This window comes from Chenopodium album, chromosome 12, assembly GCF_948465745.1.
Source record: "Chenopodium album chromosome 12, dcCheAlbu1.1, whole genome shotgun sequence".
Classification (NCBI taxonomy): Eukaryota; Viridiplantae; Streptophyta; class Magnoliopsida; order Caryophyllales; family Amaranthaceae; genus Chenopodium; species Chenopodium album.
In genome coordinates, this window is record NC_137845.1 from 50,476,673 (window position 1) to 50,496,706 (window position 20,034).

At 34.4% G+C, this 20,034-nt stretch overlaps 1 protein-coding gene across 2 annotated transcripts; it reads right to left on the reverse strand.

Moving 5' to 3' along the window:
* Positions 1–368: 368 nt before the first annotated feature.
* LOC145572528 (CAAX prenyl protease 2-like) lies at positions 369–15,899 on the reverse strand. Of its 2 annotated transcripts, XM_081631499.1 has the most exons (9): positions 15,853–15,899; positions 15,538–15,773; positions 11,277–11,336; positions 10,913–11,119; positions 4,089–4,200; positions 3,509–3,580; positions 2,550–2,612; positions 993–1,070; positions 369–637 (listed from the first exon to the last, which is right to left on the reverse strand). In XM_081631499.1, the coding sequence occupies exons 2-9, from the start codon at positions 15,763–15,765 to the stop codon at positions 501–503; spliced, it is 957 nt and encodes a 318-aa protein (XP_081487625.1). In that variant the 5' UTR covers positions 15,766–15,773; positions 15,853–15,899; the 3' UTR covers positions 369–500. The 2 variants fall into 2 exon arrangements, with proteins under 2 accessions (XP_081487625.1, XP_081487624.1); XM_081631498.1 differs by having other exon boundaries at positions 15,538–15,891.
* Positions 15,900–20,034: the final 4,135 nt, after the last annotated feature.

Below are 20,034 nucleotides of genomic sequence, written 5' to 3' on the forward strand. Positions count from 1 at the left end.
TAGAACATCCAAGAGTTGTTAAGTGGCTAGGCATTTAAAGAGTTTTGGCAAACATAAAACGAAAAAGGTCGTTCAAACTTATAATCTCCCCCATCTTCTGCCTAGACAGATGATATAGTTTCGCTAACGACCACATCAAGCCCCTTTGGAATCCAGGACTCCACTTTCTCCGGTCAGCAGTTTCCTTGCTACTACTACTCAGTAACCTATTACTCGGAGACAACTACATGCCTTCTACAACTTAAGGGGAATATCTAATCCAGATAAATATATTTCATCTGTATAAGTAGTCACATTATTAGTGTAATTTAACTAATATTGTGATGACAAAATTCAAACTGAGAGAATAAAATGAAGGCACTTGAGGGAGGCAATTTCCGGTACTGCTGAAGTGGCATTCAGAAAAGTGAGCAAATTAATGATCTATGAACATGAAAACAAGAATAATCTTGCTTCCAAGATTTAAGTTACAACACAATAACCAAATTCCATACGGGGTTCTAGCTCCAACTACAATATCCATGCCAACAACGGCAATTATCTGTCCTATTATTGTACAGAGCTGGACTAGTCAAGGGAAATAGGAGACGAACAAAAGCTATAGTCCCGGAAATGAAAGCCAAACTTACTACTACCCCTGAAAAGAAACAAAAAAAATCCCAATTAGGTTTGATTTGAGACAGAAGCTTTAACAAGTTCTTGGAAAATGTTGATGGCAAATGTGACACTAAGGGCAAGAAATATTAAGACGCCTACTTCACTCTCCTTTCATAGAAACAAAAGAGGCTAAGGAGTCAAATAATAGTTGTAATTTGGACTCGAATGGGTGACACTGCTAAACAATTAAAACCAGAAAATTATTGAGGAACATCCTTCTGACTTAACATACAATATATTCTAAATGATTGAGGTATTTATCCCTAATATCAAGAAGAAAAATTTCGAAGTTGCAAAAATCAATTAATTAAGTGATGATAATTTAGAATGCATACCTTTCCTTCTAGCATATACTGCAGGCAGTCCCATGTAATTACAGACAATATGTGCAACTAATGGAGCACTTAGATGCCCTGTCAAAAAGAATCAATCACGCAACAAAAGCAAGTTAAGCAACCTTAAGAAAACAACATATTTTAATGAAAGGTTACTAGATGAATGTTTAATTACTCCAGCTTTCAGGAAACACAAATGTAAATATGTAAAGCCATAATGAACATCACAGGATACATATCTGATCAAGAAAATTTTTGTATAATACTACAGCATAACAGCTAGATGACACAAAATCAATATATCAAGCATTCAATCAGGGGAAATTCATCGTACATGTTCACCAAACTAATATTACAGACTTACAGTAACCATGCATGATGCAGGTCTGAGATCTTAGTAACAGGAACTTAATTAAAGCCATTACAGCATATTATTTCAATATATCTACTGATTAAGAAAAAAAACTTGCACTGGTATATGGCCCTCCGTTTCCTTCAAATTGTGACATTGACTATTACATAGAAAAGAGTTGTATTCCATATTGGATGAAGCTATGAGTTGGCTTAAGTATTGTTTTTGTTTTTGGCAGTAGGGCTTAATTGTTACCAAAGATTAATAACAAAATACATTAATATCCATCATATAATAGTCTATCTAGATTTTGCGAAATAAAAACGTAGGCCTGTTCTCTTCAGCTTAATTTCAGTTCAGTTCAGTTCAGCTCCAATCAGCACAACTCCTAATCTCCTTCTCTCATAAACAATTCATTTCAGCTCAGTTTAGTTCAATTCAGTTCACTTCAGGGCCTGTTCACTGTTCACATTTACTGAACTGAGCTGAACTAAACTGATTGGAGCTGAACTAAAGTGAACTGAATAGTGCTGAAATGAATATTTTATGAGAGAAGGAAATTAGGAGCTGAACTGAATTGATTGGAGCTGAACTGAACTAAACTAATTGGAGCTGAACTGAATTGAACTGAAATTAAGCTGAAGTGAGCAGGCCCTCACTTCAGCTCCAATCAGTTCAGTTGAGCTAGTTCAGTAAATCAATAGGCCCTTATATTAGTTCAAGAAAATCGTATACAATAAACCATCAACGTCTCATCTTCCATGCCCCTTATATATAAATTTGGCTTGAATTTATCTCTTTCACAAAATCAACTCCATCATCTTATAGTTTCCAAAGGTAAGGTGTTCTTACTTTCTGTGTCTCTCCTCTCCTATCTATGGCCAGGTCTCTATTTTCGCCCTTTTCTTTTGAATGATTTAATAAGCATTTCCTCAACTATTTTAGAAGACAACTTATCATATTTACAATAGAATCGTAAGTTGTTTCCCCTAAACTTTGTTTAAGGTGATCATATGATAGCCATAAAATAGACTAATAGAGAAAGAGAAATAGATAGGGAAATGTTCTATTTTATTAATTGATATTTAGCACTAACCAAATTTTTAAGAATGTTCTGTAAATGAAATTTCAAGTAACGAAACTAAAACTAGAACTAAGAGGCATACTAAATTTCATCATGAAAACACAAAGTAGCCATAGCATACCTGTTCTAATGAACAGGAATGAAGCATAAGAGCCAAAAATCATTGTATATGCAAGCTGGGTACCTGAAATGCAGTCACAATCAGACATAAGTTCTATTCAAGTTCACAGATATAACAAGTTCCCAATGCATCAAAGACAAACATTGAGACAAAATTATTGCATGATTCCAAGTCAGAGTGTTACATCTAAAATTCTTATTATTACAGAAGCAAATACCCCCAAAGTTCAGAGGATCATGTCATTGACTACTTCACCTAAGTACAATTCTTGATTGATACTACTGGAGCCTCCCTCTTTCTTGAGTTTATTATTCGTAATTACTAATGATAGTGTAACAATTGGACTCATGAAGTAACTTAATACACAAATCAACAGAATCTGTTAAAACACATTGTTTTATTTGATACAAAAGAGAGAAAAAAAAAAAAGTATACAACCATAGGACAAGGGGTCCCCCATAAGACATTAATGGGGGAAAAAAAAAGAAAAAAAAAAAAAAACTGTTCCAATCACATAACTAATCATTAAGGAGAACACTGGAAAAAATCACAAAGTAAAAGACATTTTGCACAACTGGCTATAGATTCACAACGAAATGTCAGAAACAGCAAAAACAGCTCTATCTCTGCTTCCTTATAAACAAGTGATAAGAACACTGAAAAGGCAGCAAGCAAAAAAAAAACAAAAGCCCATGGAAATAAATATATTGAAAGGTAAGACATGAAGAGGAGCGTTCTTGCATCAATGTATTGCATACAGGGACAGTAGAATTTTTTGTTATAAAAGCACATCAAATTCAAAATAAAGTCGGCCCTTTTAGTAGAAGGCTTTTTTCGGTAACATCCACAATAGACTCAAAAGTAAAACAGCTTGAGCTTTATTATGGATGCTGTCAGCTTTCACCCTTTTGTCAGCTTTTTAAAGGATGTATATTAATGGTGTTAAAAGATGTACGTACCGACAGCTATGGAGGTTTTCAAAAGGCTGTGATTCTTCCGGAAATAGAATTCCAAGAGATGGTTCAAGTGTGCTGAGACCCAAAAAAAAAAAAAAAAAAAAAAAAAAAAAAAAAAAAAGAAAAGAAAAGAAAATAATGATAGATTAGACCCAGAGACTTAGAGAAGATATCTGATTATTCAATAGATTAAATATAATAGCCTCCAAAAAGAGAAAGGAAACAGCAGTAGCATTGCTTGAAGAAACAAACTGATAGATTACACTTGAGTATTTCAGAAAAAATTTACCACTATCAGAGTATGGACTTGCAAAATGCAAAATAAGAGAGAGATATAAAGACAGGATGCAATATTCTGGTATGGCTTCTGAAATATACCTTGTAATGTTCAAGTTTCATTGCTAGAAGATCTCTATTACATACAAAGTATATTACATATAAGCCAAGGGGTGAGGTTGGGGTGTCCACCTAATATACCTAAACTACCCTATAAATTTATTTCCTCTTTTAAAATACAACATAAACCTGACAAGTCAATATTACAATTATGTGAACTGTGAAGTTGTGAACTGACTATACTAACCCAAGCTGAAGAACATAGGGCAAAGAAGAAGCACAGCTTGCACCTTAAATCCTCCACATAGAAGCAAAGGTATCATACAAGCCCTGAACACCAATTCTTCGGTAATTGGCGCCTATTAAGTAACATCACAGACTGTATATGTGAGACTCATAATCAGTCACATTATCAAGATATGAGGTACATATGACAAGTACTTTCAATGGATGGTGCAAGTATAGCAGCAACTTAAGAAAGACATGATATATTCATTGCTAGGTTTCAAAAAAAAAGAGAAAAAATAGTCATTGCTAAGTGCAACGTTTTCATGAAATATATAACACTTCACCAATGCCATACATGAATGCATAATTGCATAGCAATAGAATTCAAGAAAAGCTACAGCAAACTCATATATGACAATTAGATACTTCAGTAAAGATGGCAAGTAAAAGACATGAACTGGAAAGCATCAATCTGAATTTTAGACTTTATACTAGACAGAATCTCTGCTGGCAAACAGATATCGCAAAAAATAGACAAGTTATGGATTTCATCTGGTATGTCAAGAAGTCTGTGGATAGAATAAAGGTCCACAGAAGTATTGTCTTTATTAACTGGAAATTGGCCAAATGACAAATGAACAAATACAAAAAAAAGTTCTCTGGAGGTGCTTAGAACAAGAAGACTCTGCTTGTGTATAGCTGAGCTACAGCCTATAAAAAAAATATAAAAGGAAGTTGAGCTAGAGTGCAATCAACAATACTGAAGGGGACCCCCTCATGTAGTCATGTATTAGACATTAATTTGAGATAGCAATGAGCCCATCTTCTAAACAAAGGCCGGGGACAAAACAACACGAAATATGTGAAAAGATGTACAAAGCCATGTGGGAGAAAAAAAAAAAAAGCCTCAATTCCTTTTTTGATTTCTCATTTTCATTAAAATAATCAGATAAGTCACTTCCATTATTGTTGTCCATAACAAAATTAAGACGATGAAATGTATTCTCTTTAATTCTTGTAGCTGTGTATAACTTGTAAGAAACATTTCCATCCCTAATTGCAGTGCCTAGTCAATGCCACAGCTAGAGCCATCAGTTTCCAATTGCATAGGTTCCATAATTATTGTATCTATATGATAAGGAAAACTCTTCCTCAGACCACCATCTACAACTTAGTTTTTCAATTATTGTATCTATATGATAAGGAAAACTCTGATTCTCTGTTCCAATTTATTTACTACAGAAAATCTACAACTTGGTTTTTCAATTATATCCACAGGTTGTCAGGCTTGTGACTCCAAGTTCTAGGAAGGTTCTGAATTTAATCTCCTGCCTCCTACTTTCCACGGAAGTCACAACACCAAACCTATCCTGTGTGTGTGTGTGTGGGGGGGGGGGGGGGGGGGGAATGCTAAGATGTTGTGTAGTCAGCTCCTTGAGGCTATAATATTCTCAGCAAAAACAAAATCATCCATTCCTCACACCTGATATTGATCAATGACCATACTCGTATCCAGCACACAAAGGTAGATTTAACCAGGTACCTTCCAAGTTCATTCATTGCATTCCTGAGACATGGGGAAGCCTATATTCATCCAAAGGTAGACCATATATCATTTAAAAAAAAAAAAAAAAAAAGGGTCATTACGCCTATAGAAAGCCAGAAAGAGTCTGAATTATGAAGTTCCCCGCCATTGTTTTAACGGAACACCAGCCAATATTGTGATAAAGACGTTAGCATTGTTGTGCTGTTGTATCCACCACCAAACAAGAGATGTCGACCCTCAGAAGAAAATTTGAATAGTCAGTGGAGATATAAACCTTGTTTGGCAAATGGCTGTTGGCGGTTGGCTGTTGCCTGGTTCACTTGGCTTGTTTGACCAGCTGGAATGTTTGGCTGTTTATAATGGCTTTTGAAATTGGCTGTTTAAGCTAGCTGTTTATAAAAGTGTTTGGTAAATTAATTGTTGGTTGCTGGCTGTTTATTAGATAATTTATGTGCCAACAAGCCAAAAGCCAACAAAAAAAACTACTCAAAGCAGCTTTTTCATTTTGACTTAAAAGCCAGCTTTTCCGCTGACTAAAAAGCCAATTACCAAACACATTTTTTGGCTGGTTGACCACATAAAAAAGCCAAAAGCTAACCAAAAAGTCATCAAAAAGCCATTTACCAAACATGGCCATATTTTAACTGACCTCCCACTCTTCACCCCAGGACAACCACCAATCCAGGGTAAACATTGTAGCACCAATCTCAATCCAAGGTAAACATCATCTTAGGGCTATCACTTTGAACAACAAGAGTCTTCCATAAAATATCCTGATTGGCACAAAGGTAGCTTGGGTACGTTGTAACTATTGAAGAGTAGGGACATTTCAATGACTGTGTTATAATAACTTATCTAATTCAAAATCATGGTTGACTAGGATATTCTTAAAAAACTTAGAAACGTCATCCAATATCCACCCAAAAAAGTCACCTCATGCACCAACTTCTGCATCTTGTCACTCGACGAGTTAGCCCCTTAGCCCCACAATAATTGCTAATCCCAACCACTTAGCTGCCTTCTACAAGACTGCAGCCACTGCCCCACAGTGAGAGTATTGGCTGCAACATCTGCCTCTTCTCATTGGCACCTCCTTAAAACTCATTTAGCAGCTGTTGATCCCAATCTAATGTGTCAATCAAGCATTATAGAACACATAATAAGCACCTCCACTGACTTCTCAACCACCACTTTACCAAAGCCCAAGGCCCAGCCCTAGAATCTGAACATGGATCATGTGAGTACGTAACGATAGTGTCCCTAACATTTTTAGCAATCAACAAGTGCTTTGATTTAAGGAAATTATTCTCATATCTCTACACCATGCCACTATGAAAGTACAAAACATTCGTTTACTTCTTTCTTTCTGACATCTTAGCATGAATACACATCTTGGTTCTAGTAATACTATCAATGTATCATGCCACTATAGCCTCCCTGAATCAAAATGAATCACGTTATAAACCATATCTAGGCAACCTAACTATGACTAGTTTATGAGAGAATTAGAGGAGCTTTCTTCTATGATTGAGGTTCTAGCTCTACAATTAGCTACACAGGAGGATACTAGGGTTCTCACAGAGGATACTTTTGGGACCTTTCTTGTAATTTTTTTTCACTGTTGCTTGACACAACCCCCTAAAGTATCAAGCATTTTTTCCAGGGGCAATCTCCATTTGGAAGGCAAAGTTTCCTCTCAAGGGGAGAGTCTTTGTGTAGACATTGGCTTTGGATAGTGATAATACTAATGACATGCTCCTAAAGCAAAACTAGGGTTGGCTATTTCACCTTTTAATCTATATGCTTTGCTGAATTTATAACGAGCCTTGTTCACATGTTTTCCTTCATGGTGAGTTGTGAGGTGAGAAGATACCTTCGGAGGTCGTTTGCTTTGTATGAGAACTTGCATTTGTCCATTAAATGTATTGGCTTAGCTTGTGTGGTTTTAAAAAGAAAAGGAGAAGCTTCTGTAGCACAACACTTTGAAATTATGTGGTATGCGTGGTCGAAAGACTTGAAATACAACTCGTGTTTCTTTTCACAAGCCTCATCATCTAACAAATTTTTTTATGGTATATCAACTTATATTGCTTTATAATGGGAGGAATCAGCTGGGGCTTTCAAGGGTTACTAGGGAAACTCAAAGAAATTGGGTCTATAGTTTTGATTTTGTTGGGGATATAATACCTTTTGTTCAAACTCCATTTTCAGCTTTTGATATAATCAATGATTCTAATATAGGATACGAGTGTTATTCATATCTATATCTATATCTATATATAGTATATATATATATATATATATATATATATAGTATATATATATATATATATATATATATATATATATATATATAGTATATATATATATATATATATATATATATATATATATATATATATATATATATATATATATATATATATATATATATATATATATATATATATATATATATATATATATATTTGTCTCACTTTGTAGAATTTGTTTCTTGTAGTTAAACATAACATCATGGCAAGGATATGAGCAAAGATATGGAAGCATATATCAACAGATAGTCAGCTTGGTTACAATGACCGGAAGATTGTTTAACAGTAGGAGAATATTGGTTAATAGAAAGGCTTGTGTATGGCAAAGTTGAGAAATTGAGTGCAATTGAGCACATTGTCAAATCTATAACATTTCCTTACTGAGTCACTAAAAGAAAGTAAAATCTGATATGGTGATGCAAATCAGTTACTAGTAAATTTCCGTAGTCACAGAAAAACATTTACTAAGTGAGCTTCACAATAGCCAAAAGATTCTGTACATTCTCAATTTCCCATGTGCTTTAGAGTTGCTTTAGCTCACCTATTTCTAGATACACTTATCATCACAGTCTAAGATAAGTGCAACATATGCTGTAGCACACATTTTGAGAAAGAGATTATACAATACAAATGGACAAATTAGCTAAAATAACATAAACACCAATAACACAACATATCTCTTTTACCAGTGTTCAAATTATATTACCTAATTTGTTTGTTTACCTACAGCTCCTAACAATGCATGCCAAGGAACATGTTGCACATATTAAAAAATTGAGGAAGTATAGCTGTTGTCACTCCACTTCAGGCTTAGTCTGTCATTACCGTATTCCAAAAGAAACCTTTCTAGACGAAGTTCTTGAGCTTGAGAATTCTAAAAAGTGATTTGTTGACTGAGATAAACAATACAAGAGGGGGAGTGAATTGTATTGTAAGGAACTTTGGAAAACTTTTTGCAAAATAAAAAATAAATCTCAAAGTAACAAGAGAGATTTTAGCATGGTAAACTTCTTGGCCCTAATCAAGAAGAAAAACCACGACCCACTCGGGGTTTTAAACTCAACTCTTAATAATCATAATAGGGTAAACAACCTATTACAACCTAAGACTCAAGCTCAAGTTCTTCAATGAACTTAAGCACCCAACAACTGATTCCTCACTCTCAAATATATCTTTCTCTCAGCTTCACTCAAATCCTTTCTCTATAAAGTTCACTCGAACCCTAACTCCAACTTACAACTCAAGATTACTATAGTATTTAGCACAAGGACACTAACTCTCTTAGAAAATATGAATGCTTAGAATGCTCAAGTGTGTTTTTGCTACAAGTAAAACGTCCTATTTATAATACTTAAGCAACATCCACTTACACCGTTATTCAGTTCCACTAACAACATTTCCCTCAGCTTTAGGAGAAGTACGCAGTACTAGAACTTGGGCTGCAAGTGTACGCCACTTTCCTTAATTTTGTCAACAACGTTTTGCAACTCCCACACTTTTCTCAACTGATTTTTACCAAATAAAACACATGTTTTCAAAAGATATTTTCTTTAACTCGGATTTTCAATATATATCCTAAGATATGTTATTAGTTTTATTTTCCGTATTACATGGATATTTATTGGAGATAATATTTTATTAAATATCTTTTATGAAATATCTTTGGAAAAGACTTTATTGAGAAATAAACAATTTATCTTTTATGGATAATCTGAGTTAAAGATAATATCTTTTGAAAACGTGTGTTTTACTTGGTAAAAATCAGTTGTGAAACGTGTAGTACTATAAATAGGACATTTTACTTGTTGCAAAAACACACTTGAGCATTATGAGCATTCGTATTTTCTAAGAGAGTTATTCCACTTGACTCTAAAAGGGTCCTTGTGCTAAATACTAAAGTAATCTGAGTTGTAATTTGGATTAGGGTTCGAGTGAACTCTAAAGAGAAAGGCTTTTAGTGAAGTTGAGAGAAAGAGACATTTGAGAGTATAACTGATCATGGGGTCAATTGTTGGGTGCTTAAGTTCATTAAGGAACTTGAGCTTGAGTCTTAGGTTGTAATAGGTTGTTTTCCCTATAATAATTATCAAGAGTTGAGTTTAAAATCCCAAGTGGGTCATGCTTTTTCTTTTTTATTAGGGCTAAGAAGTTTTCCACGCTAAAATCTCTCTTATTACTTTGAGTTCATTGAGTTATATTTTTAATTATGCATTTTTTACAATACAATTCAACCCCCCTCTTGTATTGTTTATCTGAGTCAACATGATTTAAGAGGGAAAATTATTCCAATCTTAGAAATTAGGTAGTTTAACATGTGTGATTTTTATCATATTGATAAATTGACAATTTTTTCTGCATTATTAAACAAAAACTACTTCTTGTCACTTCCTTCATTTATTTATTATGTAATGTTATTTCTTTTCATATTTGTTACATTACTAGGAAATATGATTTCAGGATATCTGTTGCATCTTGCAATTGCATGACAAAACCAAATAAGCTATAATCTTATCATGCATAAGTAAATAAAGATGGTTAAAGGAGCGGGAAAAGGCAATGTTATTGCATCCTTTTTTTCATTTTCAAATTGTGAGCAGATTCCTGGGATGCAAACAAAAAATTAATAGAAAGAGGTAAATTTGAAAATATCAACAATTACGGCTTTTTTCTGTGACATATATTACCAATTAAAACCTACATAGAGCACAAAAAATTTTGAAGACACTGACCACAGCTAGCTGTTCAGGGTCTAGGGTACAGTACCTCAAAAAATTGCAGCTTTCTCATACTTAAGAAAAATCAATTTGCAGTTTATAATCCAACATACAGGAAGTGAGAAAAACTTATCTATAGGCCATCCACTAACTAGCAATGTTTATATAGAGAGATTAAAGAAGACAAATTATGTTAAATCATAATGAAACATGACAGTGATGATCTAGACGTGAAAGTTCAACATACAGAAAAGAGCATAAAGAAACTGACCACAACAAGATTACGCCAAGCTCCAATGTTGGAAGCAACTGATATGAACCCACAATAAATCTTGTGAAGCAAATTATGTAAACAATTGAGTGTAATGCCTTCACTCCCATCTTCGATCCATGAATCTAACAATAACAGAAACTTAAGGACCAGGGATCCCGCATAAACAAGAGAAGTCAATGAAAGTGGAAAGATCACTGCATGCCACTGTTTCATACATAAAATTGCAATTCAGCAGGCAAAACTATCAGTCATCATTTCCTTATCTGCAGAGCGTCAAATTTGAATATGATAACTGCATATGCCAGAATCCAGTTCTCCAAATAGAGATAAGGGTAGATACCAGCCACCCAAAGATACTTACAACATGGTCAGCTTGAATACCATAAAGGTTTAATACGTATGCTATTTTCCAGCTCTTAACCTGCAATAAAATTGAGTAAAGATCAATACCAGACTGTCAATACTCATAACAATAAGAAAAAAGGCTATAAAAAGTGTATACGACAAGTCGACAACTGCATATACATATATACAAGCATAAAATGTGTGGCATGGAAAGGAAAAGAGTAAGGCCAACATGAAAACAAGAAAATTTTAAATAGGCATTAGTTGTGAAATCCAGTATAGCGTATGCCATAGAGGCCATACAAATTACCTTAATTTTGCTTCACCATTATGTTGTAAAACACTTCACGTAAATTTTAGCTTTCAATGTGGGCATTATAGGGATTTGAAAACACTGGAGTACAATTTAAATCTATGAACTTATGAAGCACCAAAGTTTAAGTTAGTACAAGTTAGTGAAAATCACACAAACTGGTCTTTACTTATTATTCAATGAAGTACAACCCCAGACACGCACTTTGTAGAACTAATGAAATGAAAAAAGACTGTCATGTTTTGCTAAAAGCTAAGAAAAACTAAACAGGCCAAAATCCGTTCTTCGTTCAAGCCCTAAAGTCCTTTCTACAAGGTCTGAAGTGCTTCAACTATGACCCTTGATAGAACAGACTTAGGTCAGGTTGGTGTGGCATGTGGGAGTGGTTAGTTTATTTACAAAAATTGTAAGTTATATAGAATTCATTACCATATTAATTTTGGAGCATTTGTACAGTCATAATTTCATACAGTTATTATTGGCTATGCATTGTCTGTGGGTATTTTACCACTATATTGGAGGGTTTTTTCCCACATTGAATATTGTATGTCATTTATTTTTTTTCTTGCATTTATTTTCATGTTAATTTCTCGATTTACTACATACCCATTATACTCAATACCCTAAGAATACTGCACAAACAATCAATTAATCAATCAGCCAAAGCCTTAACAATACTGCACAACCAAAAAAAAAAAAAAAAAACTGGTAGAACTAAAGAAATGAAGGCTCTTGTTGGTTTGATCAATCAAAGCCTTAATCCCATAAGTGGGGTCGGCTACATGAACCAAATTTGATCCATGTAATCATCCACAAAAATCTTCCTCTTCCATCCCTTACGATTCAATGCTTCGTCCTCATGCAAATCCATATACTTCATATCCTTCCTAACTCCTTCCAACCAAGTCATTTTCGTTCTCCCTCTCCCTCGCGTTTAACCCCTCCATGGTCCCACTCTTCCACTCTTTGTATTGGTGCACTGTCAGGTCTCCGTCTTACATGCCCTAACCACCGTCGGGTTTGCCTCGTTATATAGAAATGAAGGTCCTTGTTGGTTTGATGAAGAACATATTTGACAAAAAATGATTTTGCATGGAAAACCCTTGTAAATTCCTGTTTGATTTCGTAAGGTATAGGGAGGAAAATGTGGAATATCAAAATATCACAAGTGTCAGCTCTAATCCTTTTATTTCTAAAGTTAAGCCAGAATCATCAAATAATTCTTTGTACTTAACCACAACAAATTTTCTTACTTTTACGCAGTTCAGCAACTCCAGGCAGGATGTCTAAATAAGGCTCCTAAATCAAAAACTATGATTATCTGTCACTTCATCTAACTGATTACTTACCCAATTGCTGCATACTGCATGTGATCGTTTTCCCAAACAGCTACAGGTCATGATTCTCAATATATATGCCCCAAGCATAAGAGACCGAGAGATGAAATTCAAAAAATATATATACTCCCTCCGTCCCATAATATAGTTTCTGTTTTCCTATTTTGGAGATTCAAAATGTTGTTCCTGTTTCTATTTTTTGATAGTATGTAAAGACCATTATACGCTCACTTTTTAACTTTATTCATCGTACTTCCTAAATTACCCTTGAATTTTGCACATCCCTTGTATTTTTTTCCACTTTCTCACTTTAACTTTTGTTTATAATTGTACTTTTCACTTTTATTAATGCACTTCATCCATTATTTCCTCCTATTTCTTAATTACCGTGAAAAAATACAAACAAAAACTATATTATGGGACGGAGGGAGTATAAAAAAAATCCTAGAGTTTTTTTTTTTTTTTTTTCTTTGGCAATTAAAATTAGATTTTATTAATCACCAAAAGCAAGAAACCAATACACCAAAATCTAGCAACAGCTAGCAGCCTAACAACCAAACGACCAAACAAGCCTAAAATATCAAACAACAATAAGAAAGTTTCTTTGACTCTCATTACAATGACAGACAACTCAAAAAAAGACAACCCTCAACAATGCAGCAGCAGTCCTATGTCGTTGCTGAAAAGCAACCTAATCCCTCAAAATCCAAATCGAATATAAGCATTCTGCAAAGAACACCAGGTAGAGCTTATGCTTAACAGTACTCCGTTTCCCACACTTAATAGCCTATTGCAACTCAGCAGCAAAAGAATCAGGACGTCTCTGAAATTTCAAAAATTGCAGAACAGCAGACCACACTTGAGACGAGAAATTACACTGGAAAAAAAGGTGATCCACAGACCAAGCACAAGAGCCACAAAACTTACACAGGATATCAGAAGTAATACCCCAAACAGGCAACCTATCAATAGTAGGCAGCCTGTTACAAATAGCCAACCAGGTAATAAACAGGCTACGAGGAGAAGCCTGGTTATTACAGATCACTCTACTCCAGTTAACCTTGACATGAGAACAATGAAGATATTGATACATTTTCTTAATAGAAAAGGTACCATTTTTGAGAAAGCAGTTCCATCCACCAGCATTAGTAACCACTTGCAAACAGCCAAATATCTTCCTTAGAGCCCAGGACATATTAGCCTGACTATGAACCTCAAATCCTAGAGATAATTCTTGTTGTTTAACAAAAAACAATGGTGTCACAGAAATGGTATTACTAATGAATCTCTAGTGTTTCAAGAATCCATATTTTGCAATTGGAATAGCTCGCCACCATCTTTGAATTCTGCGTTCATACTCTTGTAAAGATAGCGTCAAGATAAGAAATAGATTATGTTTAGCATCACCAACACCATGCCCACTAAAGAGTTTAAGCAACATGGAACATGAATGCTTCAAGACAGACTACAAAACTTGTTCTAAGACTTCATAAACGCCAGTTTTGAGACACTACAAATCTACAGTACAAATCACTATAGTAGCAATTGATGATAGCTAAACTCAAATGTCCATTGTGTGTTCTGATAATAATCATTCTAGTATGTGGTAAATAAAAAAAAATAATAATAAAATAAAAATAAAAATAAATCATGAAAAAACTATATAGAAGCTACCTAGAAGTGCTCTGCTCACACAAAAACAACAAAAATAGGTCAGGTGTACAATTTTCTCACTAGCCCCACAAAGCTTTTGAAGGAACCAAAAGGAATACTTAGTTTCAAACTTTTAAATAGGAGTATAATTATTCAATACAAGAGTGTCAATTGTTATACATGACACTTCCTGGAATTTTGGCGTGCTTAGGATGCAACGAATACTTATTGATAACATGTAATGTGTTATCATTCAAAACTCATCCTTCCTATGTTCTTTCGAGTACCTTACAATGTGAGATGAAAGGTGTGGGTAACTTGCACTAAACACAAAACAAACCCCGAACAAAAAATCTTCAAAATTCCAAGTATTTTGTACCTATCTATTACTTTCCAAAGATTCAAACTAAATTTTGTATAGTATACTCCCTCGACGCCTCTACTAAACACAGTACTTCAAAAGTCTGTATATTCAAATCCTCCAAAACTGAAGAATTCTTATCACTAATCTACTACCATTTAGACCCTTAACACACTCAATTGATCATTGATTATCACACATCAAACGCTTATTCGTCCCTATTAGTTCCGGAGTCAAAGTTTCAGCAATAAAATCTACACATATCCAAAACCACAACCAATACTTAATCAACTCATAATCACCTGATTGTAATCAGTTTCTCAACAAAATATACACAAAAACAACATCAACTTCATTCGAAATAAGAGTGCAGTGAAATAACAATACAAAAAATCAAACACAATTTCGGAATCAAACTTACAGCAATAATTATATCGCTGTACTGTGATTCCAGTAAAATCAAAATTAATTTCAGTTTTAAGCAGTTTAATCCAATAAAATCAAATTTAATCCGCAGAATCAGATTCAATTTAGCAAAACTAAGGTTATATTAAGCAGAATTTCAACACAAATTAGCATAAAAAAAAATGAATCAAAAAGAAAGAGAGCATACAGGAAGTAGTAGAAAAGAGGAAATGAAGACGCAGAGAAGAGAAGAAGCGGCGGCACAAACGAAGCGTCGAATCATGAATTGCTGGTAGGAAGTAGGAGGAGGAAGCCGGAAGATTAGCGTCGGAGCGTAGAGAATTGCGACGTAAAGCAAAGTCATGGCGACGCAAGCTGTAACTGCCGTTGATTTTGATAAGGTCGCCATTGTTGATAGTTCTTCTCCGACCTCCATTGTTGTAGCTGATGAAGAAGATGAAGATTCAAGTAATTGATTAATTGATGGCAGCAGTAGTTGATGACTTTGAATTTTTGGTAGTACCTGAATGAATGAATTAAGGAATCTTTGATTGGGAGAGGACATAAAAAAAATTGGGAAATTCGCACTGGTACCATCCTGATTATGACTTTTTTCATTGATACACTCCTAAATTTTTACCTTTACATCGGTATACCCATGATTTGGTCTATCTCCCAACTATGACTAACACCGTTAAAAACTATTTCATTAATTTAAAATAATTAAGGAAAAGACTATAATACCCCTTTTAAACATCTAATATCTCGATTTGCGTGTCGAAAATTATTCGGTTAAAGTTTTGGGAGTCGTATTAGTCCTTAAGGATCCAAATTAACCACAAAATTAGCAAAAAAAAAAATAACGCAAATGTCTCATATGTGTGTCAAGAAATGTCTCGGTTTGCGTGTTATTATTTTTTTGTGATAATAATTGTTCGGTTAATTCATGACACGCAAAACGAGACATTTTCGTTAATTTTTTGACAATTTTGAGTTCGATTTAGATCCATAATGGGTCAAAATGACCCCTAAAACCTTAATCAAACAATTATTATCACAAAAAAAATAACAACACGCAAACCGAGACATTTCTTGACACGCATATGAGACATTTGCGTTATTTTTTTTGCTAATTTCGTGGTTAATTTGGATCCTTAGGGACTAATACGACTCCCAAAACTTTAACCGAACAATTTTCGACACGTAAATCGAGACATTAGATGTTTAACAGGGGTATTATAGTCTTTTCCTTAATTATTTTAACTTAATGAAATATTTTTTTAATGGTGTTAGTCACGGTTGGGAAAAAGACCAAACCATGGGTGTACCGATGAGAAGGCAAAAATTTAGGAGTGTATCAATAGGAAAAGTCAAAACCAGGATGGTACCAATGGGAATTTCCCTAAAAAAATTTGAGTGCAATTGAGTCAAGCTTCACTGGTTGGCTGAAAATACGTTAATGATGGGCCGGTTTGATTGAGTCTAATTGGGTCGGGTGCAATTTTAATTATTGTGTCTAACTGTCCATATAAGTTGAAATCTACATTTGGTTAGTTTCAGGGTTGGTCGCGTCTGGTTTTAACACCTGAAGTCAAAGCCACTAATGTATATATATCTTCCTATAAGGTAATAAGATTACGAGAAATATCAAGTTTCTCTAATTGATAAACAAAATATATTTTACAAATGGCAAAGTTGTACATAAATGTAACTTTCTTATGGTAACCACTATTTGAAGTAGCGGTTATACCAAAACCGCTACTTGAGATGGCAGTTTAAGGGTAAAACGCTACTTGATTGATTTTTCCTGTAACATTACAATTTTTCCCTTTGATTAATGAGCTTTGTTTATTAATATGAGAAATTGGGGCAGCCTATAGGAATACTTTAATTAATTAAAGCATAAAATTTCTATCCTAATGTTTAAATAGGGAGGTAAACTTGGTCTTTGACTCTATGCTCTTTGCGGGCGAAGAATTGAATATTGAGCCTTTCTATTTACGCAAAAAAAAAAAAAAAAAAAAAAAAAAAAAAAAAAAAAGGACTTTTCATCAAATGCCCCTAAGTTATTTTTTAATTCACCATATACCCATGAAAATTTTCGAATTCATCACACACTTGAGTTTCACAAAAATGTCACCAAATGCCCAAATGACTAACAGACGTTAACTCCGTTAGTCATTAACGGGTAAATTTGCCACGTGGCAACATGTGATTGCCTAACATTTATATTAATTAAATTTTAATATTATTATTTTATTAATTATCAATAAATAAATAAAATAAAAATAAAATCCACCTACCACAGCCCAGCCCCGCCACCACCTTGTCCCCGCCAGTCCGCTACACCCCGCTGGCACGAATGCCGCCTGAACCGCCGCGCTAGCGCTAGCCTGAACCCAACACCCCACCTGTCGGTCCCCCTTTGCTTCCCCTGAACCACCCATTCCCCAATCCCCAAAACACCTTCCTCTCTCCCTCTAAAACCCCTCCCCACCATCGGCATCCACACTCTCATTCTTGCGCCGGCAAACCCAAATTGACCCTTCCCTCGCCATCTCCATCCCCTTAACCATCTCACCGAAACCCCAAAATAAAAAAAAACCCCAAAATTGAAACCCTAGATTTTGATTTTTAGGGTTTCAATTTTTTGATTTTGGGGTTTTCGTGAGTGGTTTTCGAGGGAGGGAAAGGGATTTTGGGATGGCTTTGAGCGGTGGTCGGTGCGACAAGGGAGGGAGCAGGGCTGCTGGGGTTCGTTGATTCCGGCACTAGAGCGGGGAGGGGTCCGGGTTGCGCTAAAGCAGAGAGAAAGCTTTACATTTAGATGTCTCAAGGAGGGGTAAGGATGTTATGGAGAGTTCGCCGGCGGGGTAAAGGCCTAGCGCCGACGACAGGGGCTAGCCTGTGTCGGCGACTTTTGGCTGGTTGGTGGGGTTAGGGGTGGTGGATGGTTTTTCTTTTTAAAAAAAAATAAAAAGTTTTTTTCTTAATTTTTTTATAATTAATGCAATAATTTAATAAATAACTAATCAGGTGCTGTCACGTGGCATAATTAGCCCTAATGACTAACGGAGTTAACCACCTTCAGTCGTTAAGGTCATTTGGTGACATTTTTGTAAAACTCGTGGGTATGTGGTGAATTTGAAAATTTTCATGGGTATACGGTAAATAAAAAAATAACTCAAGGGCATTTGGTGAAAAATCCGTAAAAAAAGCTTCAAGTATGGAACTTAACTTTACTAGTAAACACTATATATATATATATATATATATATATATATATATATATATATATATATATATATATATATATATATATATATATATATATATATATATATATATATATATATATATATATATATATATATATATATATATATATATATATATATACTTAGTATATTATAAAGTCATTCTTCATATATTATAGTAACTTAAGAAACACTTCTGCTTCGTTTCCGTTTGTTTTGACAGAATACATTTTCAATTGTTTGGTTAATAAAGGAATTTCCTTTTAAACGAAGGTATGCCACATTTTCATCTCTACTCTTTACATCCTTAATTTCTCATCAGTCTTCTTCCTTCCAACCCTATTTTTCCCTTCCTATATAATTTTTCTTGTATTAAATCAAACAAAGGAAAACTATTTTTACAATTGTGTTTTCCCTTGAAACTTCGCGATATTTTCTATGAAGACTAGAGTATGGAACTTGAGATAGATAATGATCCACTTAAATTGCTCTTTATTAGTGAAGAGTTCAAAAATGGTAAATAAATTGTATAAGTTATATTAGGTTGATCAAGTCCTTTCAAGTTGGATCAAATCAATATCAATTATAAGTTACTTCAAGACATTTCAAGTTCTAGTTTAGCTTTTTGATGGTCAAGTTCCAATCTATTAGTTTATTTCACGAAAAGGGTACACATAGACATACCCTACATAGACAAATGTTTTTATTGGCTGATGCAATTGGCCCACTTGGTCCCACCCCAATATTTTTGGAAATGTCGTTCTGAAAATTTTCAAAATTTGAAAATAATTATACTTTTGGCGGTGAATATTTGCGAGAAGAGACTTAGGAGAGGCGACGACGGTGGCTTTAAGGCGATGGTCGACGGACGGTAGCTTTAAGGCGATGGTCTACGACGGTGGCTTTAAGGCGAGGGTGGACGACGGTGGCTTTAAGGTGAGTAAGGTGGTTGAGAGGAAATGAAAGGTCGATGATCGACGTATTGAGAAATTGATGTGATTTAGAGTATGAAATGAGGGTCGGCGAAATCATAGGTGATGTGGTCCATAAGATGGTCTAGAACAATGGAGGGTGAAATAAAAGGTGCCGACGAGCGAGCGAAAGAGACGACGGTGACCAAGTGTATTGTTGTAGTATTGAAATTGTTTTGAAAAATTTTGTAATTCATCATTTGTATTATTTTAGTATCAAAATTTATTGTTTTAGGAGTATATGTATTATATTAGTATAAAAAAAAAGAGAATGTTTTATCTTCAAAATTAATATCAAAGTCTTAGTTGTAGTATAATAAATGACAAAAAATGTTATGATGTATGATGGTCAATTTTGTTAATGTAATTCTTAGATGTGGTTGTACAATATGTGATTTTCAACTTGAAAATGAAAAGAGTTTGTGAATGTAGATGTAGATAGGGGTGTAAATGAACAAAGCTGATCAATAAACTACT

Coding starts and splice junctions, on each gene's coding strand:
- LOC145572528 (XM_081631499.1), bottom strand. CDS start 15,765: ATGGAGGTCGGAGAAGAACTATCAACAATGGCGACCTTATCAAAATCA. Junction 4,201..10,912: donor CTTGGCGTAATCTTGTTGTG/GTCAGTTTCTTT, acceptor GTTACTTAATAG/GCGCCAATTACCGAAGAATT. Junction 3,581..4,088: donor CCCTATGTTCTTCAGCTTGG/GTTAGTATAGTC, acceptor TTTGGGTCTCAG/CACACTTGAACCATCTCTTG.